Source organism: Pistacia vera, unplaced genomic scaffold (genome assembly GCF_008641045.1).
Source record: "Pistacia vera cultivar Batoury unplaced genomic scaffold, PisVer_v2 Contig129, whole genome shotgun sequence".
Taxonomy (NCBI): domain Eukaryota; kingdom Viridiplantae; phylum Streptophyta; class Magnoliopsida; order Sapindales; family Anacardiaceae; genus Pistacia; species Pistacia vera.
In genome coordinates, this window is record NW_022195346.1 from 797,804 (window position 1) to 821,955 (window position 24,152).

Sequence of the window (24,152 nt, forward strand, 5' to 3'; positions counted from 1 at the left end):
GTCAAATACGGACAGTCGGCCACCACCGCCGGAGGGTGGCCGGGTTCATCGTATTGGCGCATGACCAGCTGGATCTTGCCGGTCGTGCGCCGATATGGCCTTTGCCGGCCAGATCCACGGTGGATCTGGCCGACAAAGGCCCAATCTAAGGCCAGATCTGGCCGTATTTTCTCGTCAACGACAACCAACAAACGGTCGTCGTTGATGGTCAACGACGACCGTTTGTTGGCCGTCGTTATAAACCGTTACGGCCAAAGATCTGGCCGTCAACGGCCAGATCTTTGGCCTTAGATCTGGCCTTTTCCGGCCAGATCCACTGTGGATCTGACCGGAAAAGGCTAGATCGGTGCACTACCGGCCAGATTCAGCCGGTAGTGTGCCATCCTAACAGATTCCGGCCATTTTCCGGCAGTGGTGGCCGAAATCTGGTAAATATGAATTATTGGGGTGTTTTTGTAATTTTAAAAAAAATATTTAGGGGTATTTAATTAAATTATCAAATTTAAGGGGTTTAAAAAAAGTTGAATAATATTTGGAGTAATATTCCAAAAAATCAAAGTTTTGGGGTATTTTACTGTTTAACTTTTTTGGGAATACTAAAAGTAGTATTCCCAATTGGCAACCAAATGGAGTCGACATGTTACTGTTTAACTTTTTTGGGAATACTATTATTAGTATTCCCAAAAGCGAACCAAATGGAGCCCTGGTTTTTGGGAATACTACTTTCAATATTATTCAACTTTTTTTGAACCCTCTAAATTTGTTAATTTAATTAAATACCTCTAAATATTTTTTTAAAAATTGTAAAAACACCCCAACAATCCACATTTACCATATTTCGACCACCACCGCTGGAAAATGGCCAGAATCTAGTAGGATGGCGCACTACCGGCTGAATCTGGTCGGTAGTGCGCTGATCTAGCCCTTTCCGATCAGATCCACAGTGGATCTGTTCAGAAAAGGCCAGATCTTTGGCCGTAACTAGTTGGTAACGACGGCCAAAAAACGATCGTCGTTGACCATCAACGACGACCGTTTGTTGGCCATCGTTGAGGAGCAAATGCGGCTAGATCTGGCCATATCGATGCCCGATCGGTAAGATCCAGCCGGTCATGCGCCGATACGGTGAATCCAGCCACCCTCTAGCGGTGGTGGCCGGCTGTCCGTATTTGAGGGTGGGTTAGAGGTGTTTTTGTTAACTTTTAATGTTTTATTATGAAGGTGTTTTGTAAATAAACAAACATAAGGGGTATTTTATAATCTGTAAATCCTACATTGTAATACCCGTCCAATTCAACTTTTTTTTAAACTTTTTTCAAAAACTTTTTCCAAAAACACAAAATTGTGAACCAAACGGAGCCTAAAAGTTTGGTAGCTGTACATTAAATTACTATATTATCCTTTTGCAAACAGAAATCAGTAACAATACATGACGGAAAGTATTAGTTTGTCATTTTCAAACCTTTTAGGTACTAATCTGTCATTTCGGCCTCACTTAGAATGGCCTTTTGAAAAATACATTTTTAGACAAATATGTCCAATAGATTTTCATTTCTCACTCTTCTCAATCAATTTTAACATTTAAAAATAAAAAAAGAACACACCCTTCAAAATGAGTTGTTTTTTTTCCTTATTTAATTAAGGTTTTTTTTTAAGTGGAAAAATTATTATGGAATTTTAAATATTTTTCATTAAAATCACCACTCCCATAATTCATAAAATAATTAAGGAAAATAATACAGTTAATGAATAATGTACACCGAACTTATACACCGAATGACGTGATGCCATCTTGACGTCGATTAATTATGAATATCCTTTTTTAAGAAAACATAATGACGTCACGTCATTCGGTGCATGAATTCGAAGCGCATTCTTCGATAACTATAGCATTGCTCAATAATTAATTAAGAAAAATGCTGCGGACACCGACGCGGACTCCCGTCCATATCCTTTTACTATGGACGATCGTCCATATTATATGGACGGGCGTCCATATAATTTTAGATGAAATATTTATTTTTAAAATATAAAATTTTTAGATGAAATAAAAGAAAAAAAATTTGATTTTAAGTAAAAGAATGGATGCCAGTCCACTCATTTGGATGATCGGTCCACTTATTTGGATGATCGTCATCCACATGAGTGGACTGGCATCCATTCTCAAATTTTTCATTTTTTTTTTTCATTTATAAATAAAATGCAAGAGAGAAATGAAACCTATTTTGGGAGACCTAAATTTTTAAACATTCTAATTGAAAAATTTAAAGAAATTTTTTTATTAAACTAAAATTTGGGCCTCCCAAATTGAATGTAAAATTTTTTAAATTAAATAAAGAGACGCTTGTCCATTGAATGTAAAATTTTTTAAAATTTTTTGAATGAGTGTCCATCTTATATAGACACACGTCCATATAAGATGGACGAGCATCTATTATTTTATTTTAAATATTTTGAATGAACATCTATCTAGTAAATAGATACCTGTCCATACAATATAAATGAAAGTTCATTAAATATGGAAGAATGTCTATAAATATTAGATAATTTTTTATTCATAAAAGACTAATAAAATCTGATTGGTTGTCATGTCCTTAAGTACAAAAATTCAGTGTAAAATTTCGGTCATAGCATTACCCATTAATTAAAGCTGATGCCACGTACCCTAGACATCTGTCATGCAGTAGTAATGACAAAATTTCTATCAATTTTCTGAGGCATAAAAAATATTTCCCAAGGCATCTGTTGTGCATTTAATGCCAAAATTTCAATCAATTTTCTTACGCATAAAATATATTTCCCAAGACAAGGTGGCCGCCAGGTTTAATGAATTTTTTAAACACCACCTGTTCAATAAAGAGTTAGTTTAGTATCAAGTTGAGTTAAACAATGTAGTTTAGTTAAGCTGCTGGTTAGTTTCTAAACCTGGATTCATAAACAGTTAGTTTAATTTAATTTCTCATCTTTCTTCAATCCTTTTCCATCTTTGAGTATGGCTGAAGCACTTGTTTCTGTTGTCTTGGAGCAGTTGGCTTCAATCGCTCGTCAACAACTTGACCAACAGTTAATGCTGGTGGCGGGTGTTGATGACCAAGTCCGAAAGCTCACCAGCCATTTCCGATCCATTCGGGTTGTCCTTGAAGATGCAGAGAACAGACAATTCATGGATAGTGGTGTGAGGGATTGGCTGGACAAGCTTAAAGAGGCATCGTATGATATAGATGATGTGTTGGATGAGTGGAACACTTCTATTGGGAAATTACAACTTACGGAACTTAGAAATGCCTCCAAGTCGATGATCAAAAAGGTATGTTCCCTCATCTGTTGTTATCGCTTTTGTTTTACAAAAGTTATCCTGCCTTGTGCCATTGCTCGCCAGATAAAGCGTCTAAATAGAACGCTAGATGTTATTTGTATGGAAAAAAATATGTTTGGCTTCAGTTTGACAGAACGCACNAAAAAAAAAAAAAAAGTAAATAAAGAAATCGCGGATTGAAACATTAATCAATAACGCCATAATACAAGATTATTCAGTTTGGTTTATTATTCTGTAGTTTTTAAAATAATATTTTGAAAAAAAGTTAAATTAGATGGGTGTTATGTTATAAGATTTGAAAATTAATAAAAATATCTTAGTATGCGTTTGGTTTAATATTTTTATCTCTATTCTGGATCCTATTTTTCAAATAGCGTTTGGTACAATATTCTAAAAATATTATCCTATTTTTTTAATTACATTTTAACCCTATAAGGTTATTAATTTCACTAAATACCCCCTGAAAAAAAGTTTAAAAATGAACAAAAACACCCCCATCAACCTAACTTGTCAGATTCCGGCAACCACCGTCGGTGATAGCCGGAATCTGTACAACGGCCAAACTTCCGACCAGAAATGGTCGGAAGTTCACCGCTGTGGCCTTTTCTGGCCAGATCCACCACGGATCTGGCCGGAAAAGGCCAGATCACGGCCAAAGAACTGGCCGTCGTTGACCGAAAACGACGGCCACATCTTTGGCCGTCGCTGACGGCCAAAGATGGCCCTCGTTTGCCCTTTTCCGGCCGTCGACGGCCATAACAAACCGTAGATCTGGCCGGAAAAGGCCATAACGACGTGTTACGGCACAGATCCGACAAGTCTGTGCTGTAACGAAATTTTCCGGCCAGATTCCGGCGGTGGTGGCCGGAATCTGACACTGCAGGTGGTGGGGGTGTTTTTGTCATTTTACATGTTAGGGTCTTTAGTTAAATTAGTAAACCTAAGGGCTTTTTTATAAATTTTTAAAATTTACCTCATAATACTCCCATATCCAATAACCCAATACTATCCCTAAAATCCTATCCAAAATACTAAACCAAACGCACTTATGTTTGTTTATTTGCTAAGCATCTCTATAATAAAATATTAAAAATTAACAAAAACACCTTTAACCCATCCATTAAATATGGACAGTCGGTCGTCACCGTTAGAGGATGATCAGAGTATTTTTGTAATTTCTAAAAAAAATATTTGAGGGTGTTTAGTTAAATTAATAAATTCATAAAATTTAAAATAAATTGAAAAATATAAAATAATATTTTGAGAATAATAATATTTTACCGTTTAACTTTTTTGGGAATACTCCCAAAAGTGAAACAAACGAAAATTTATCATTTGTTAGGCGAGTAATGCTATAGCCACTGATAGTAGTGCACTGAATTTGTGCACCGAATGACGTGATAAAATTTTGACCGTTGATTAATATTAAGTTAAAATTAATCAACCGTTGATTAATATTAAGTTAAAATTAATCAATGATCAAGATTTTATCACGTCATTCTATACACAAATTCGATTCAGTACCGCCGCTGTAGGCAGGCATGAACCAGTGACAGTGCACTGACCGATGCAAAGTGTTCATATTCCCATATTGACTTGTATTTCGGATAATTATGGGTGCGTTTGGTTTAGTATTTTGGATAGAATTTTGGGGATAGTATTGGGTTATTGGATAGGGGAGTATTACGAGGTAAATTTTAAAAATTTGTAAAAAAACCCTCAGGTTTACTAATTTAATTAAAGACCCTAACAGATAAAATGACAAAAATACGCCCACCACCTGCAGTGCCAGATTCTGGCCACCACCGCCGGAATCTGGCCGGAAAATTTTGTTACGGCACAGACCGGTTGGATCTGTGCTGTAACACGTCGTTATGACCTTTTTCGGCCAGATCCATGGTGGATCTTGCCGGAAAAGGCCAGATCTACGGTCTGTTATGGACGTCGACGACCGGAAAAGACCACATTGGTGAACTTCCGGCCATTTCTGGTCGGAAGTTAGGCTGTTGTACAGATTCTGGCTATCACCGACGGTGGTTGCCGGAATCTTACGAGTTGGGTTGATGGGGGTGTTTTTGTTAATTTTTAAACTTTTTTTCAAGGGGTATTTAGTGAAATTAATAATCTTATAGGGTCTAAAAGTAATTAAAAAATAGGGTAATATTTCTGAAATAATGCGTCAAACATTATTTTGAGAATAGATCCAGAATATAGATAAAAATACTAAGCCAAACATAGCCTATCATGTTGACTTTTTGACGTTCCTTCCTAATTAATAACATAGCAGATAATTCTTCTCATATCTTCAGGAATCAGACTCTGCAATTTTCTTGCATTGCAACTGGCACTTCAAAGTAAACGTCTCATTGCGTCCTAGCTACTGCATATATAATATAAATTCCAATTAGAGTCGGCGCCGTGTCGGCACATAGGCATAGCACCAAAAAAATAAAAAATTATGAAAAATTAAATTATAAGAATTTAGGGTGTGTTTGGCTCCCTATTTCTATCCATATTCCCCAAATATTGTTTGACACATTTTTTGAAAAAAAATTTAATTACTTTTAGACCCCTAAAGTTTATTAATTTCATAAATACCAAAAAAAAAAGGTTTAAAAATTAACAAAAATACCCCCATCAACCCATACTTGCTAGATTCCAGTAATCACCGTCGGTGGTAGCCGAAATATATACAACGGCCTACACCACGACCATAACTGGCCAGTAGTTCACCGATCTAGCCTTTTTCGGCCAGTCCACAGTGGATCTGGCCAGAAAAGGCCAAATCTGGCCATCATTGACCGAAAACCACGACCATATCTTTGGCTTTTTCCGGCTTTCGACGACCACATTTGGCTATAGATCTGGCCAAAAAAGGTCATATCGACGCAGTACGACACAGATTCAACATGTCTGTGTCGTAACACAATTTTTCAGCCAAATTCCCGTGGTGGTGGCCGGAATCTGGCACTGCGGGTGATGGGGGTGTTTTTGTTATTTTACAAAAAATTTATATATTGGGGTATTTAATTAAATTAGCAAACTTATGGGGTTTTTTAGAAATTTTTAAATTTTACCTCGTAATACTCTCCTATTCAACTACCCAATATTTTCCCAAAATCTTATCCAAAATAATAAACCAAATACACCCTTAGAAATTAATGAAAATTAAGATGTATAATAATTCTTAATCCTAATTTTTAAGTTTGTATTTATAATTATAACTTATAAACAATAAAAAGTGTTGAAATTCAATTAATATTTCAATGTGTCATTATTTTATACATTTTATAATGATTATATATTTTTTTAATTAATATAAATACAAAATGTCACTAAATATAACATATAAAATATTTTTATAATAATTATTAATTATAAATCAAAATTACTATCATTTATAAATATTGAAATTATATATTTTTACAAAACAAGTGGGCCGACTCACGACACAATATGTAGTGGGCCGTGTTGTAGGCCTTCAAATTTGATGGGCCGACACGGCACGAATTTTTGTGGGCCTTGGCACGACACGGCCCACGATACGATGAGCCTTGAATTTTTAGACACGGCCCACCGCCACCTCCAATCCCAATATCTTTTTCATTTCAAGCTCTCAAAACACAAGGAAGCTTGGAGATAACCATAATCTCTGCAAAAAAGCACTACCGGCCAGATTCAGCCGGTAGTGTGCCATCCTAACAGATTCCGGCCATTTTCCGGCAGTGGTGGCCGAAATCTGGTAAATATGAATTATTGGGGTGTTTTTGTAATTTTAAAAAAAATATTTAGGGGTATTTAATTAAATTATCAAATTTAAGGGGTTTAAAAAAAGTTGAATAATATTTGGAGTAATATTCCAAAAAATCAAAGTTTTGGGGTATTTTACTGTTTAACTTTTTTGGGAATACTAAAAGTAGTATTCCCAATTGGCAACCAAATGGAGTCGACATGTTACTGTTTAACTTTTTTGGGAATACTATTATTAGTATTCCCAAAAGCGAACCAAATGGAGCCCTGGTTTTTGGGAATACTACTTTCAATATTATTCAACTTTTTTTGAACCCTCTAAATTTGTTAATTTAATTAAATACCTCTAAATATTTTTTTAAAAATTGTAAAAACACCCCAACAATCCACATTTACCATATTTCGACCACCACCGCTGGAAAATGGCCAGAATCTAGTAGGATGGCGCACTACCGGCTGAATCTGGTCGGTAGTGCGCTGATCTAGCCCTTTCCGATCAGATCCACAGTGGATCTGTTCAGAAAAGGCCAGATCTTTGGCCGTAACTAGTTGGTAACGACGGCCAAAAAACGATCGTCGTTGACCATCAACGACGACCGTTTGTTGGCCGTCGTTGAGGAGCAAATACGGCTAGATCTGGCCATATCGATGCCCGATCGGTAAGATCCAGCCGGTCATGCACCGATACAGTGAATCCAGCCACCCTCTGGCGGTGGTGGCCGGCTGTCCGTATTTGAGGGTGGGTTAGAGGTGTTTTTGTTAACTTTTAATGTTTTATTATGGGGGTGTTTTGTAAATAAACAAACATAAGGGGTATTTTATAATTTGTAAATCCTACATTGTAATACCCGCCCAATTCAACTTTTTTTTAAACTTTTTTCAAAAACTTTTCCCAAAAACACAAAATTGTGAACCAAACGGAGCCTAAAAGTTTGGTAACTGTACATTAAATTACTATATTATCCTTTTGCAAACAGAAATCAGTAACAGTACATGACGGAAAGTATTAGTTTGTCATTTTCAAACCTTTTAGGTACTAATCTGTCATTTCGGCCTCACTTAGAATGGCCTTTTGAAAAATACATTTTTAGACAAATATGTCCAATAGATTTTCATTTCTCACTCTTCTCAATCAATTTTAACATTTAAAAATAAAAAAAGAACACACCCTTCAAAATGAGTTGTTTTTTTTCCTTATTTAATTAAGGTTTTTTTTTAAGTGGAAAAATTATTATGGAATTTTAAATATTTTTCATTAAAATCACCACTCCCATAATTCATAAAATAATTAAGGAAAATAATACAGTTAATGAATAATGTACACCGAACTTATACACCGAATGACGTGATGCCATCTTGACGTCGATTAATTATGAATATCCTTTTTTAAGAAAACATAATGACGTCACGTCATTCGGTGCATGAATTCGAAGCGCATTCTTCGATAACTATAGCATTGCTCAATAATTAATTAAGAAAAATGCTGCGGACACCGACGCGGACTCCCGTCCATATCCTTTTACTATGGACGATCGTCCATATTATATGGACGGGCGTCCATATAATTTTAGATGAAATATTTATTTTTAAAATATAAAATTTTTAGATGAAATAAAAGAAAAAAAATTTGATTTTAAGTAAAAGAATGGATGCCAGTCCACTCATTTGGATGATCGGTCCACTTATTTGGATGATCGTCATCCACATGAGTGGACTGGCATCCATTCTCAAATTTTTCATTTTTTTTTTTCATTTATAAATAAAATGCAAGAGAGAAATGAAACCTATTTTGGGAGACCTAAATTTTTAAACATTCTAATTGAAAAATTTAAAGAAATTTTTTTATTAAACTAAAATTTGGGCCTCCCAAATTGAATGTAAAATTTTTTAAATTAAATAAAGAGACGCTTGTCCATTGAATGTAAAATTTTTTAAAATTTTTTGAATGAGTGTCCATCTTATATAGACACACGTCCATATAAGATGGACGAGCATCTATTATTTTATTTTAAATATTTTGAATGAACATCTATCTAGTAAATAGATACCTGTCCATACAATATAAATGAAAGTTCATTAAATATGGAAGAATGTCTATAAATATTAGATAATTTTTTATTCATAAAAGACTAATAAAATCTGATTGGTTGTCATGTCCTTAAGTACAAAAATTCAGTGTAAAATTTCGGTCATAGCATTACCCATTAATTAAAGCTGATGCCACGTACCCTAGACATCTGTCATGCAGTAGTAATGACAAAATTTCTATCAATTTTCTGAGGCATAAAAAATATTTCCCAAGGCATCTGTTGTGCATTTAATGCCAAAATTTCAATCAATTTTCTTACGCATAAAATATATTTCCCAAGACAAGGTGGCCGCCAGGTTTAATGAATTTTTTAAACACCACCTGTTCAATAAAGAGTTAGTTTAGTATCAAGTTGAGTTAAACAATGTAGTTTAGTTAAGCTGCTGGTTAGTTTCTAAACCTGGATTCATAAACAGTTAGTTTAATTTAATTTCTCATCTTTCTTCAATCCTTTTCCATCTTTGAGTATGGCTGAAGCACTTGTTTCTGTTGTCTTGGAGCAGTTGGCTTCAATCGCTCGTCAACAACTTGACCAACAGTTAATGCTGGTGGCGGGTGTTGATGACCAAGTCCGAAAGCTCACCAGCCATTTCCGATCCATTCGGGTTGTCCTTGAAGATGCAGAGAACAGACAATTCATGGATAGTGGTGTGAGGGATCCAAACCTTATAAATTGAGTATTCAATGTGTTTTTTTTTCCCTAAAATTTGCAGTTTTATTCTAATATGTTAATGTATTCATCAACTTACCAAGCTCCTTAGTGATATCTTCATAAACTGGATCCACATTCAGAAAGCCCCATAAGTGGTCTCATTGTCTTTTTTAAGGAAGATCCGTCGTGGGCCATGGCAGTAAAATAAAAAATCAATCAAAAAATAGTTCAACCTATGAAGCTGTGTAGAGATGAGTTAATTCCAATTGATCCCCATGGTTTAGGTTCACCAGTCCAAGTCTTATAGTTTAAGTTAGGATATATCCTCTCTGATTGTAACAAACGTTAAGGAGAAATAGACAGTCAGGAGGGAAAATATGGGCTTTAAAAACTTTGATAATATCAAAATGAGAGATATTCTGTTCTTTAAACAGAAAAATCCTTCTAATTAACTAATTATGTAAACGTTTGTTAAATTTTAGGTAAATCTAGTATACTCTCTGATTATAATAAACGTTGAGGAGAAATAGATAGTCAGATAACAAATTGGGTTTTAAAACTGTGACATGTCAGAAGAGAGGTATTGTAGTCTTAAATAGAAAAAATCCTCTAACAGATTATGTAAATGTTTGTTAAACTAAGGGGTAAATAGGAACTTGGGATTCATTTCTTAAAAAAAATCTCTTTAAATGAGGTAGCCATCAAAGCAGTTGACTTAGGCCCATGCATTTGATAAGGAAGCCCAAGAGGCCCACTTCATTTAAGGGCGGACTAATTAACAATAATATACAAGCTTAATTGTTTCTCAATTTATTTTTCACTTTTTTTATAATTTTAGATTTAGAATTTTTATCCAGTAACCTCCAACTTTTTTCTAATTACTGTTTTATAGGTTTATTTGCACTGTCAATCTATTAATACCGTTGAAGCTTTATGATACTCTTGCTTGTTACTATGCTCAGTGGCTCCATTATTATGTGATGGCCAATTTCCACTAATTTGTTTATTTTGATCCATGATTTTCATAATTGTCCGCTAGACCGAATGGTAGATAATAGTAAATTCAATATATATTAAATAATTATGGTTAATAACATTAACTCTGGGTATGAGATTTCGAAATAAAAAATCTTCTTATCGTTAAGTTTTAAGTGTTATAATAAAAGAGGAGGACAATTTTATAATATTTACAAACTTTTAATGACTTGTAATAGTTCATTAAAGTTAGAAGAATTTTGTTATTTCAGATACCTTAGAGGGATATTATTATTTTTTATACCTCAACGTTTGTTTAATTTATTAAATTAATGTAATACAATCCTTAATAATATATTCTAGCACCTCACTACAAGACCTATCACTAAATCTTGTTACAATATTTCATAATTAAAAAAAAAAAGAAAAAAAAACTAACACATTTTGGCATTATATCCATAATATTGATAATATTAATTGGGTAGTCTGACCACTTTCAATGAAAGTGGGTTGAATAAGCAATTTTTTTGCTCTATAATAAATGTTCCCTCCCCTCTTAGTAGTTAGTAGGGGTCATTTTGATTATTTACAAACACTATAGTGCCAGTAAATTATTGACACAGGAGGGGTTAATGATTTTACCTAACCGGTGCGGACTGCACCAATTTTTCAGCACTTGGACGTAATCGAGTGATGCGTGCTTCCACGCGCTCTAAAGGAGGCGGCGATCAGGCCGTCCACTTTTCCAAAAGATACAGGGGCGGCTCGGTGGCTGTAGCACAGAACCGCAGACTGTGCACACCCTCGAACTGTAACTATCAGTGGGCAATAAAATAATGACACGTCATCAACCCAACTTTAGAGAATATATTAATGTATTATTTTACCTATATTCAGATATGAATCTTACAAAACACTTCGTATAAGTTATTTATTACATCAAATTATATATTATATATATAATTTGAGTACAACTACACTCATTAACATTTTCACTAACCTTCTCTTACTAACACCATATGTCAGTTCAAATTCGTCATTTACATGGGGTTCGTGTCGTTAATAATGAGTCCACCTAACCAAGCCAATCACAAACTCCCACATAGGATTAGTGAGAGGGGTTAGTGAGAGGGATTAGTGAGGTTAATATTATTGATTAATTTTATTAAATGGGATTAATAAGGAGTTAGTTTACTTTTAAGTTTGTTAAAGGATGTTTAACTGTTAATAACACCATTAACAAAACGGTGCGTTTTACCTCCTACAGTAAACTTTGTTACTATATAAGAAAACTACACTGTGCTCACTCTTTGCTTATGAAAAATCATTCCCAAAACCTAGTGACAGCTTTTATGAGAAAACGACCGAGCCGGCTACATGGTGATGGTTGGCAGGGAGGCGAAGTTATTTCTTATCCCTCCCCCAGTCTTCCTCTATCTTATTGGTTAAACTAAGATTCCCTCTATCTGTTCCATGCCCTATATTTATTGAATGTGCGTACCGTTGCATTGTCTACTCTACACACAACACTAAATATCAATGTATGAAATCATATGCAGGGCCAAATGAACATTGAAAATTATGAGCAGAGAAAATTCAAAGTCAGAAGTCAAGGCGTTTACTTTTTTCCTCAGGTGACAATAGAAATTATAGCATTAGGAACAGAAATGGAACTTTCAAAGAACTTGTATTTTGGTGCAATTGGTCTTGGCCCATGTATACGGCAAAAATGAATACAAAATGTTAAATCTTCACCCATTTCCTATCTTAATTGTGTAATGTAAATATGAACTCAAAATCAAGAGTAAACGACTTTTTTTCACCCAAATAATGGTTTAGTGATACTTTCTCATTCACATATTTTTAAAATACCACTTTATTATCTAAATTTATATTCTGTTTCTAATTTCAGCATCGTTGCAACCGCATACAACCACTATTCTCTTTCCCTATCATCACTCACAAAAACCTTTCAAACCTTACTCCCATTAACCTTGCCAATTATTGGCAATTAAGCGATTAAAGCTTGTGCAATCGTCCCTTTTAAGTAAAATTCCGATCAATTCAAATCATCAAAATCCAACCTTTTACCACCAAAAGATTCATCGACCTCCCCTCTTAAAAAACTTTAACCACTTAAACCGAGTTTGCTTTTGGTTTACTATTAGAATATAAATTTGATTAATAAAGTGATATTTTAAAAGTTTCTGGATGGCAAAATATCTTTAAACCATTATTTGGGTGGAAAAAAATCATTAACTCCAAAATCAATTCAAATAATAAAGTAACCTGAAGAACACATACCTAATTAAGTGCAGCAGTTGGCAGGTAGTAATTTCTCTGACATTACTAACCACAGTAGTTCTCTTGTTGCCGATGAGACTATTTGAAAACTAACATAACTGGGGAGCATTTTAGAGAGAAGATTATCAGGCTCCTTTTCAGCCAATTCACGTACGTGTTATGGAGTAAATATCAAATGAGATAAATGAAATAAAAAAAAAGTGGGTGTCCAATTGAGATGGGCTTGCCAGGCATTGGTGAGCATGATGGGAACCGACCCGTTATCCATCCACTGACAAGAGCGGGAGGTAGTCGCTGCTCTGTGACCAGCCTCACGCTGTATCCTCCACTTTAGGAACCGTATGGTCCAGGCCTTCGCCCAGCCCACAAGGTTCAACTCTTTACTTGGATTGGGCGAGCCAATATAAGACCCAGCAAACCCAACCTGAAAAGCCCAGCCAGCGTCCAACCACTTTGTTGCCCCACTTGGTTACAGGCCCTCGTTGCTGAGCCCGGCGAAGGAAAAACTCTGCCAAGTCGTTTATAAAGCATTGTGCTTTCTATTATCGTGTCGATGTGGGAGAATTCGTTTACCTTAATAGCAGCTTTTGTATGAGGGAAAGAGTGAGATGATATTACTTTGAGAGGAGATGGAAGTTTTACAATCATGCCATTACCATTACGTAATGATTCCAAGAGCTGCTATAATGGCCATCCACTCACTGGTAATTTCTTAATTAAATCTGGTAAACCCTGTTTTTGTTTTCTTTCTTCAACGTAAAGGTCAGAAAAGTGGTTGAAAGATGAAATACCTGAACCAAGGCTTGTGTTTCCAAGAACCATATTCGATACTGCTATTAAATGTTTGCTGAGTAATGGAGAAAATTTGAGCTCACTTGTTCTCAAGAGGGAGTCTAAGTTGCAAGATAGTTGCTTATAATGAGAATGATCTTTTAAAATGACTGTCGATGATGGAGCAGAGCAATGGACAGACTGCTATCAACTGGCATAACCCTCATGCAGCTTTCGATGCTTAGGCTATCACCTACTATTGCTTTGTATTATATAAAGTAGGAGTTTATTTTGGCTTCATCTTTCTTATTTCTTGATGTTGCAGACTTGCATACTCTTGAATAAAAGTCAAGTATTTGTATGTTAAAACTGAGAGCCGGTGTACAATGGTTTCAGAGGCGAGTTGGGATTAATCTTTGGGCGATTGATCTTGAGTGTTAAAATGGAGAGGGCTTTACTACGGTTTGATCTTGTATTGTGTTTTTTATATTTATAGTGAATTGATCACGTTCTGTAAACGTAGACAGATTTAGTCCAATCGCATAAAACCAGATGTTATGGTTTCAAAATAGAAGAGAGCAAAATATTAATAATTTTCTTTAATTTGAATAATTCAGCTATGGTGTTGAAGTAATTTAATTCACTTCCCAAAGGCAATGTATACAATTTTATTACTCCCCAATAGCAATAGAGCTTTTAAAAATGTCAGTTCAATGGATTTTAGTTAACCAAATGAATTATGCTGAGGTAAAGGAGCTTCAAAAAAAATTAATAGCCAGTGGACCAACATCAAGAGATGGAGTATTGTATAGTGTATGTTTGGCATTTAGTTTCTAAGTATAAAATGTATCTTCACGTGAAATCTCGGCTCAACTAAGTAGAAATTGTGCTTTGAGCTTAGCAAGTTTAATGGATCCAAAACCAACCAAGTAGAAAATGTTTATTTTAGACTCAAGCCTGCCAAACCTTATAAATTGAGTATTCAATGTGTTTTTTTTTCCCTAAAATTTTGCAGTTTTATTCTAATATGTTAATGTATTCATCAACTTACCAAGCTCCTTAGTGATATCTTCTCATAAACTGGATCCACATTCAAGAAAGCCCCATAAGTGGTCTCATTGTCATTTTTTAAGGAAGATCCGTCGTGGGCTCATGGCAAGTAAAATAAAAAATCAATCAATAAAATAGTTCAAACCTATGAAGCTGTGTAAGAGATGAGTTAATTCCATATTGATCCCCATGGTTTAGGTTCACCAGTCCAAGTCTTATAGTTTTAAGTATTAGGATATATCCTCTCTGATTGTAACAAACGTTAAGGAGAAATAGACAGTCAGGAGGGAAAATATGGGCTTTAAAAACTTTGATAATATCAAAATGAGAGATATTCTGTTCTTTAAACAGAAAAATCCTTCTAATTAACTAATTATGTAAACGTTTGTTAAATTTTAGGTAAATCTAGTATACTCTCTGATTATAATAAACGTTGAGGAGAAATAGATAGTCAGATAACAAAATTTGGGTTTTTAAAACTGTGACAATGTCAGAATGAGAGGTATTGTAGTCTTTAAATAGAAAAAATCCTCTAACAGATTATGTAAATGTTTGTTAAACTTAAGGGGGTAAATAGGAACTTGGGATTCAATTTCTTAAAAAAAATCTCTTTAAATGAGGTAGCCATCAAAGCAAGTTGACTTAGGCCCATGCATTTGATAAGGAAGCCCAAGAGGCCCACTTCATTTAAGGGCTGGACTAATTAACAATAATAATACAAGCTTAATTGTTTTCAAATTTATTTTTCACTTTTTTTATTAATTTTAGATTTAGAATTTTTATCCAGTAACCTCCAACTTTTTTTCTAAATTACTGTTTTATAGGTTTATTTGCACTGTCAATCTATTAATACCGTTGAAGCTTTATGATACTCTTGCTTGTTACTATGCTCAGTGGCTCCATTATTATGTGATGGCCAATTTCCACTAATTTGTTTATTTTGATCCATGATTTTCATAATTGTCCGCTAGACCGAATGGTAGATATATAGTAAATTCAATATAATATTAAATAATTTAGGGTTAATAACATTAACCTCATTGAGGTATGAGATTTCGAAATAATAAAAATCTTCTTATCGTTAAGTTTTAAGTGTTATAATAAAAGAGAGGAGGACAATTTTATAATATTTACAAACTTTTAATGACTTGTTAATAGTTCATTAAAGTTAGAAGAATTTTTGTTATTTCAGATACCTTAGAGGGATATTATTATTTTATTATACCTCAACGTTTGTTTAATTTATTAAATTTAATGTAATACAATCCTATAATAATATATTCTAGCACCTCACTACAAGACCTATCAACTAAATCTTGTTACAATATTTCATAATTAAAAAAAAAAAAGAAAAAAAAACTAACACATTTTGGCATTATATCCATAATATATGATAATATTTAATTGGGTAGTCTGACCACTTTCAATGAAAGTGGGTTGAATAAGCAATTTTTTTGCTCTATAATAAATGTTCCCTCCCCTCTTAGTAGTTAGTAGGGGTCATTTTGATATATTTACAAACAACTATAGTGCCAGTAAGATTATTGACACAGGAGGGGTTTAATGATTTTACCTAACCGGGTGCGGACTGCACCAATTTTTCAGCACTTTGGACGTAATCGAGTGATGCGTGCTTCCACGCGCTCTAAAGGAGGCGGCGATCAGGCCGTCCACTTTTCCCAAAAGATACATGGGGCGGCTCGGTGGCTGTAGCACAGAACCGCAGACTGTGCACACCCTCGAACTGTAACTATACAGTGGGCAATAAAATAATGACACGTCATCAACCCAACTTTAGAGATATAATTAATGTATTATTTTACCTATAATTCAGATATGAATCTTTACAAAATCACTTCGTATTAAGTTATTTATTACATCAAATTATATTATTTATATATATAATTTGAGTACAACTACACTCATTAACACTTTTCACTAACCTTCTCTTACTAACACCATATGTCAGTTCACAATTCGTCAATTTACATGGGGTTCGTCTGTCTAATAATGAGTCCCACCTAACCAAGCCAATCACAAACTCCCACATAGGATTAGTGAGAGGGGTTAGTGAGAGGGATTAGTGAGGTTAATATTATTGATATAATTTTTATTAAATGGGATTAATAAGGAGTTAGTTTACTTTTAAGTTTGTTAAAGGATGTTTAACTGTTAATAACACCATTAACAAAACGGTGCGTTTTACCTCCTACAGTAAACTTTGTTACTATATATAAGAACTACACTGTGCTTACTCTTTGCTTAATGAAAAATCATTCCCAAAACTTAGTGACAGCTTTTATGAGAAAAGGACCCAGCCGGCTATATGTTTGATGGTTGGCAGGGCGGCGAAGTTATTTCTTATCCCCTCCCCAGTCTTCCCTCTATCTTATTGGTTAAACTAAGATTCCCTCTATCTGTTCCATGCCCTATATTTATTGAATGTGCGTACCGTTGCATTGTCTACTCTACACACAACACTAAATATCAATTTCTCATCTTTCTTCAATCATTTACCGTCTTTCAGTATGGCTGAAGTACTTGTTTCTTTTGTCTTGGAGCAGCTGGCTTCAATCGCTCGTCAAGAGTTGAAGCTTGTGGCGGGTGTTGATGATGACGTCCGAAAACTCACCAGTAATTTTCGGTCCATTCAAGCTGTTCTTGAAGATGCAGAGAGCAGACAATTCAAGGATAGTGCTGTGAGGGATTGGTTGGATAAGCTTAAAGAGGCAGCTTATGATATAGATGATGTGTTGGATGAGTGGAACACTTCTATTGGAAAATTACAACTTAAGGAAGTTGGAAATGCCTCCAAGCCTATGATAAAAAAGGTATGTTCCCTCGTCCCTTGTTATAGCTTTTGTTTCAGAAAAGTTATCCTGCCTTGTGCCGTTGTTAGCAGGATAAGAAGTCTAAATAAAACACTAGATGTTATTGCTCGGGAAAAAGATACGTTTCATTTCAGTTTGAAAGAGCGCACTACAGAAATAAGACGACCAATGACTGCATCTTTTATTGATGTACCAATGGTTCATGGAAGAGACGATGATAAGGAGAAGTTATTAAACAAGTTGTTGAATGAGAGTAGTCAAGAACCAGCCATCTCTGTCATTTCTATTGTAGGGATGGGAGGAATCGGTAAGACTACTCTTGCTCGATTAGTTTTTAATAGTGATAAGGTGAAAACCCATTTTGACAAAAAAACATGGGTATGTGTCTCGGAACCTTTTGATGAGATTAGGATTGCAAAAGCAATCCTTGAATCTCTTGGAGGTGATGCATCGAGACTAGGTGAACTAGAAACTATATTGCAACATATAAGTCAATATCTTGATAGAAAAAAGTTTTTTCTTGTCCTAGATGATGTATGGACTGAAGATTCCAGAAATTGGGAACAACTGAAAGATTGTTTAAAGTGTGGCTCTCAAGGTAGTAGAATTCTAGTTACCACACGTAAGGAAAATGTTTCAAAAACTATAGGAGCCACCAACATGATCATGTTAGGGACATTATCAAAAAATGAGTCTTGGTTGTTATTTAGTCAAATTGCATTTCCAAGTGAAGCCAATGAAATATTAGAAGATATTGGTAGAAAAATTGTTGCTAAATGCAAGGGCTTACCTCTCGCTATAAAAACCTTAGGAAGCTTCTTGCGTTTCAAAACAAATATTGGAGAGTGGCAAAATGTCCTAGATAGTGAAATGTGGGAAATAGAAGAGGTAGAACAAGGGATATTTCCACCTTTACTATTGAGCTATTATGATTTGCCTTTTTCATTGAAAAAATGCTTCTCATATTGTGCTATTTTCCCAAAAGATCATGAGATAGAGAAAGATAAATTAATTAAGTTATGGATGGCGCAAAGTTATCTTAAGGAAGAGCGAAACAAAGATATGGAGTTAATTGGGGAAGAGTATTTTGAAAATTTAGCAATGCGCTCTCTTTTTCAAGACTTTAAGAAAAATAAATATGATGGTAGCATAGAAAGTTGTAAGATGCATGATATAGTGCATGATTTTGCTCAATTTCTTACAAAAAATGAATGTTTTAGTGTCGAGACTGATAATTACAATGAGTTGCATTTAAAATCTTCTTTAAAAAATGCTCGACACTCAATGGTGATTCTTAAAAGACGAGACTTTTTTCCTATAGGCATTGTTGATGAAACTAAATTGCGTAGTCTTTTGGTTAAGAGTCAATATTCGAGAAGCCAGCTGACTCTGTCCAAATTATTTGAAAACTTAAGTCTAAGATCATTACAGATTGGTGGCTGTGATATTCAAGAAATCCCTAGAGAAATAAAAAAGATGATACATTTGAGGTATCTTGATTTATCAATTCATTACTATTTAGAAGAATTACCGAAGGAATTGTGTGATTTATTTAATCTACAAACGTTAAACATGGGCAGATGTGATAGTCTAACAAAATTACCTGAAGAGATGGGAAAGTTAATCAACTTGAGGCATTTTATAATTCGTACTTGTAGAGTAGAATACATGCCAAAAGGAATTGAAGGATTAACTTGTCTTCGAACTTTGGAAAATTTTGTAGTGAGTAGTAGTAGCCATGGCGGTAAAGCATGTAGTATTGAAAGTTTGAAAAACTTGACAAATCTTCGGTGTCTTGGTATTTGGGGGTTAGAAAATGTGGCAGATGTGGGTGAAGTTAAGCGAGCAAACCTTTGGCCAAATTTGGTGAAACTATGTTTGTGGTATTATTTCGGTACAAATAGATGGCCAAATTGGATAGTTTCATTAACCCAATTGAGGGAGTTAAGACTTTATCATTGTGATAACTGTGAGTATTTGCCTCCTTTGGGAAAATTACCATCTCTTGAATCACTCTTTATAAAAAAGGCCAAGAGAGTAAAAAAAGTGGGTAATGAATTTTTGGGAATAGAAATTGATGACACTCCCACATCTTCTATTGTCTTTCCCAAATTGAAAAATCTTGAGTTTTTATGGATGGATGGATGGAAAGAGTGGAATGATATTATTTTGAAAGGAGATGAATTAGTTATTACAATCATGCCATGTCTTCGTAACTTGAGCATTACTTTAAGCCCCCTTAAAAAGCTGCCCAATTACATTCTTCAATTGCCAACACTAAAACAATTGGAGATCGCCGGTTGCAGTACTCTAAGTCAGCGTTACAAGAAGGAGACAGGTGAAGATTGGCACAAGATCTCTCACATTCCTGACGTTACCATCTGGTAATGATTGACCCATAGGTAATTTTTTCTCCATTTTTAAGTTTGTTGTTATTTACAATTGAAAGAATTGAAAGAATATTCTAAGATCATGATTCGTGAACGATTAAATTCAAGGCACATTAAAATTACACCCAGTAATTTTACATTTTGGAATTGATTTTTTTTTTTTTTTGTTGTTTAAGTTTTGGCTAATCTTTCTCATCTCTTAATGTTGCACCCTTCTCTACAGTACAAATCCGATGTCCTGTTGTGCACGTTTTTATTAAAGACGCTACCCAATTACATTCTTCAATCGCAACATGAAAACAATTGGCGATTTGAGTACTGCTATATTCTAAGTTCGTGTTGCAAGGAGACAAGTGACGATTGGTCCAAGATCTCCCGCATTCCTAATGTCACCTTTACATTAAGATGATCCACCCACCGGTAATTTCTTCTCCTTTTCTAAGTTTGTTGTTATCTGCAATTAATTGAAACATCTTTGCACTAAAATTATGTTATGAGGCCGGGTAGACCCAATATTACTCTTAATTAAATCTGGCTTTATCTGTCTTTGCCTTCTTTCTTCAGGATAGAATCATACGCTCATTGTCTCTCGATTAAAGTTTTTACTATTGCATTTGTATTGTATATTCCATTTTTGTCGCGGATGTTGAACTACTTTGGTTCAGTTTTGAGTTATTCTTTTTATTTGAAATTGTACATTTGGGTGAACAGAATTATGCATAGAAGGTGTTTGAAAGATGAAATGGCTGAACCAAGGCTTGTGTTTCAAGGAACCGTATCGATACTGCTATCAAATGTTTTTTGATCAACAGATAAAATTTGAGCTCACTATTTTTTCTCAAATGCGTGTGTCAGTGACAAGATATTGCTTATACTGAGAATGACCTTTTAAGTATGACTTAGTTGATGATGAGCAGAGCAATGGACAGAATGATGGAGAAACTTTTTAATACGATCAAGGGTTTGGGCAGAATCATGATGGCTTATATTGGTTCTTCTTGTGAATGTTTTGGATAAGTTTGATTTATTCTACGATGATATAAGGTGGCGTAATCCTCATGCAGAATTCCATTCTAAGGCCATTATTTCACAACCAAAGGTATTAAACTGCACCAACTATTGCTTTATATCATATAATGTTGGATGTATTTTGTTAATATTTTGTCTAAGTCTTTCTCATCTATTAATGTTGCAGGCTCTTAAAAATAAAAAAATGAGATGTCCTGTTTGGGGGCTTTTATTGAATCCTTTGTTGGTTTGCGGGGACAACTGAGAAGAGTACGTTTCTTGAGGAGAAAACAAGGCATCTTGGGATAAGTTTGTTTTGTTTTTCTTCTCAACTGGGACAAACCGAATGCAGGAGAAACAATATTTCCTATTCAATGAAGTGTGTGTAGAATTGAGAAGGCCTAATGTGGGGAAGCAATTATGGTGAATTATTGGATTGCTCTGTGTTACTGAAGGCATCAATCCAGAAGTGTTTTGAGTTGCTGTAAATGTGATCAAGGTGTTTTTCCAAGCATCTTAGCCATTGAATTTCATGTCAGTATCATCAAGAAGTTTTGGCTACATAAATAATTGCTATGAATTATTCCAGTATTTGTGCTCATAGACATACAAGTAATTCTAAATTACTATAAAAATAATATTTTCTTTTTGGTTGCGATACAGGAGGATGTGGTGAAGCTATACATACAGAACTCTGGAGGTAATTTCCTTTGCTAATTTCAATTATTCTTTCTTTTGTCTATTAACATCTTGGAAGGCCTTTTTTTTATTTTTCAGTTAAGAAATTTGATTTTGATATTTCCATTCCAACAATGGTGCAAGTTCATTATTTCATAAATTTCTTGAAGAATAAGTTTCAGGCATTGGTCGTATCATTAACGTTGTCAAGAAAAAAAAAAAAAATTCAAGAGTTGATGCATTACAAGCTTGGCCAAGTAATGTGGTTCTTTTTGCTTTTACATATATAGATGTTTGGTTTATGTTTTGGCTTCATTTAATAAACAAGCATCAAATTCCATCTAAAGAAGATGTTTCGTGTCAAATTGTCAGGATTCTTTTACCACTAAAATTTAAGGTTTGCATGATTGAATGTATTAAGGCTTTTACAAACTTGTAGCAGTTCCATTCGACATTTTGATATATTCTTTCTTGTTACGGACTCATTGGCCCCAATGTTATGTGCTTGCCAGTTACACGGATTAGATATTTCACCTTTGTTTTCCATTCTCCTCAAAAGCTCGTTGGACATTCAGGTAATAGTTTATAAAGAAACCGCATTTTTTTTTTCTTATAAACAAAGTACATCAATGGTATAATGTTGAACATTATTTGGTGAAATTTCTCTAAGAGTCTTTAGAGCAATTATTCAAATTTCTTTCATCATCTTCCATGATTCTTTGCTTAAACTGGTTAATTTGACTTTTCTTCATGACCCAGGCACTCAAGCTATGATGCAATCTTGCCCCCTCCACCGGAGCTCTCCATTGTAAAGCACCTCATAAATTTTGATGAATTGCTTGAAGAATAAATAAATGTCAGCAGTTGGTGTACTAAACAAGCGTGGCATGTTTAATAATGAGGTGCTTTTTTCCTTTTCCATATACTGAGCTACAACAATTTAAGATATATTATTTAAAAATATTGTGGCCTTATGTAAAGAAGGCATCAAATTCTATCTATTGAATATGTTTTAGCTGTATTGTCAGGATTCAGAAAGCCAGTGTAAGGAAAATGGTGAACATTTGATACATTCTTTCTTCTTACCGGGCTCACTGGTTCCAGTGTTCTGCGCTTGCTAATTGCATGGATTTATATATTTTCAGCTTATTTTCATTCTCCTTAGTCATTGGGAATTCAGGTAATTAATCATTTCTTTAGCAAGAAAATTATTTATGAGTTAAAATGGTATACCATTTTGTGAAGCAAGTACATTAATTTGTGTTATCTTTTACTATTTGTGATAAATTTTTAATTTCCTATGTATCTTGGCTAAAGGCGGAGGAATTTAAAACGGTATCAAAATTGGAAATTAAAGACAATTAATGAAATGAAGGATTGGAAGAAGGTATATTTATATCAATCAAACTTCTATGGATAATTGGATATAACCTTTCTTCTTCCATTTTGTGCTTGAATTATAGAATTGTAAATTTTTGCTGTCAATATGTTCATTTTGATTCATTTTCATTGTCGCCTGGTGGACTTAACAAGAGATGATATAGCAAAGGCGATATGGTATCAAATGATTCAACACAATCAGGTGTTCTCGTGGACATAGAAAACTTCAAACTGTTTGGCTGCAAGCAAGGTAGTAAATCTTGACCATTCATTGAGAAAATTTATGTAATGAAGATTCTTAATTCAAAACATATAGATTTAAAAAAGTTTATTTCAATTCATAATTTCTTTTGTTCATCACAATAATCTGTTCTTATAACTGAGTTTGGCAATATAAAAAATGTCACATTTAGCTACGAAAATTTTTTGAATGATAAACTTCTCAAACTAATTTTAGATTTCTTCATTCTCCAGGCATTGTGGCGGTTTGTAAACATTTACTCTATCAGTTCCATTATTGAAAGCATAAAAGCAAGTGGCACTTAACTATGATCTGTTGCCAAGGTAGGAAAAACTTTAGCTTTGATGCAAGTATTGCCTCCTAAATATATGAAGCATTATTTTGAGGATGGATTATTTTTGTATTTACGGTGGATGGCAGAAGAAAGTCTTTCAAGGTGATGAAGCCAGGCCAGGTGGTATTGGGCTCAATACCTGCAATAATAAGTTCCTCAAACGCATTTGACAATTTTGTAGTTCTTTATTTAAGAAGGGATTTTAGTACTATTTGGGAAGAAATTTATTTCATAAATAGCTAAGATTCCATGTAAAATGGGATGTAACCCTAAGGGGTTGGCTTGGTGATCAAGGAGGTGTACTCCCTTCCTTGACTTTTTGGGTTCAAATCTTGAGGTCACCTATCTCAATGCATAATTATGTTGTACCCAGTTTATGGGGT

General features: G+C 34.4%; 2 protein-coding genes and 2 long non-coding RNA genes across 6 annotated transcripts; all 4 read left to right on the plus strand.

Moving 5' to 3' along the window:
• Window positions 1-2,992: 2,992 nt before the first annotated feature.
• LOC116121852 (putative disease resistance protein RGA1) lies at window positions 2,993-9,832 on the plus strand. Its single transcript, XM_031407768.1, has 2 exons — window positions 2,993-3,307; window positions 9,659-9,832. Exons 1-2 carry the CDS (start codon window positions 2,993-2,995, stop codon window positions 9,830-9,832), a joined length of 489 nt encoding a protein of 162 aa, XP_031263628.1.
• A 7,603-nt stretch (window positions 9,833-17,435) lies between these two features.
• Window positions 17,436-19,702, plus strand: LOC116121853 (putative disease resistance protein RGA3). The gene is made up of 3 exons (XM_031407770.1): window positions 17,436-19,228; window positions 19,319-19,565; window positions 19,643-19,702. Exons 1-3 carry the CDS (start codon window positions 17,436-17,438, stop codon window positions 19,700-19,702), a joined length of 2,100 nt encoding a protein of 699 aa, XP_031263630.1.
• Window positions 19,703-19,826: 124 nt separating this feature from the next.
• Window positions 19,827-20,969, plus strand: LOC116121820. Its single transcript, XR_004126794.1, has 3 exons — window positions 19,827-20,140; window positions 20,352-20,548; window positions 20,840-20,969. It is a non-coding gene; the product is annotated as an uncharacterized LOC116121820 (long non-coding RNA).
• A 1,589-nt stretch (window positions 20,970-22,558) lies between these two features.
• On the plus strand, window positions 22,559-23,758 carry LOC116121809. 3 transcript variants are annotated; one of them, XR_004126786.1, is made up of 4 exons: window positions 22,559-22,716; window positions 22,843-23,201; window positions 23,348-23,444; window positions 23,669-23,758. It is a non-coding gene; the product is annotated as an uncharacterized LOC116121809 (long non-coding RNA). The 3 variants fall into 3 exon arrangements; XR_004126785.1 differs by having other exon boundaries at window positions 22,843-22,994; XR_004126784.1 differs by having other exon boundaries at window positions 22,843-23,444.
• The last annotated feature ends 394 nt before the right edge of the window (window positions 23,759-24,152 follow it).

What these genes read in the sequence shown, in the direction of transcription:
- LOC116121852 (XM_031407768.1), top strand. Translation starts at nt 2,993, where the DNA reads ATGGCTGAAGCACTTGTTTCTGTTGTCTTGGAGCAGTTGGCTTCAATC. An exon ending in CCAAGTCGATGATCAAAAAG is followed by an intron (nt 3,308 to 9,658) that starts GTATGTTCCCTC and finishes GTCTTGGAGCAG; the next exon opens with TTGGCTTCAATCGCTCGTCA.
- LOC116121853 (XM_031407770.1), top strand. Translation starts at nt 17,436, where the DNA reads ATGGCTGAAGTACTTGTTTCTTTTGTCTTGGAGCAGCTGGCTTCAATC. An exon ending in AAAAAGATGATACATTTGAG is followed by an intron (nt 19,229 to 19,318) that starts GTATCTTGATTT and finishes AAACATGGGCAG; the next exon opens with ATGTGATAGTCTAACAAAAT. An exon ending in GGTTAGAAAATGTGGCAGAT is followed by an intron (nt 19,566 to 19,642) that starts GTGGGTGAAGTT and finishes CGGTACAAATAG; the next exon opens with ATGGCCAAATTGGATAGTTT.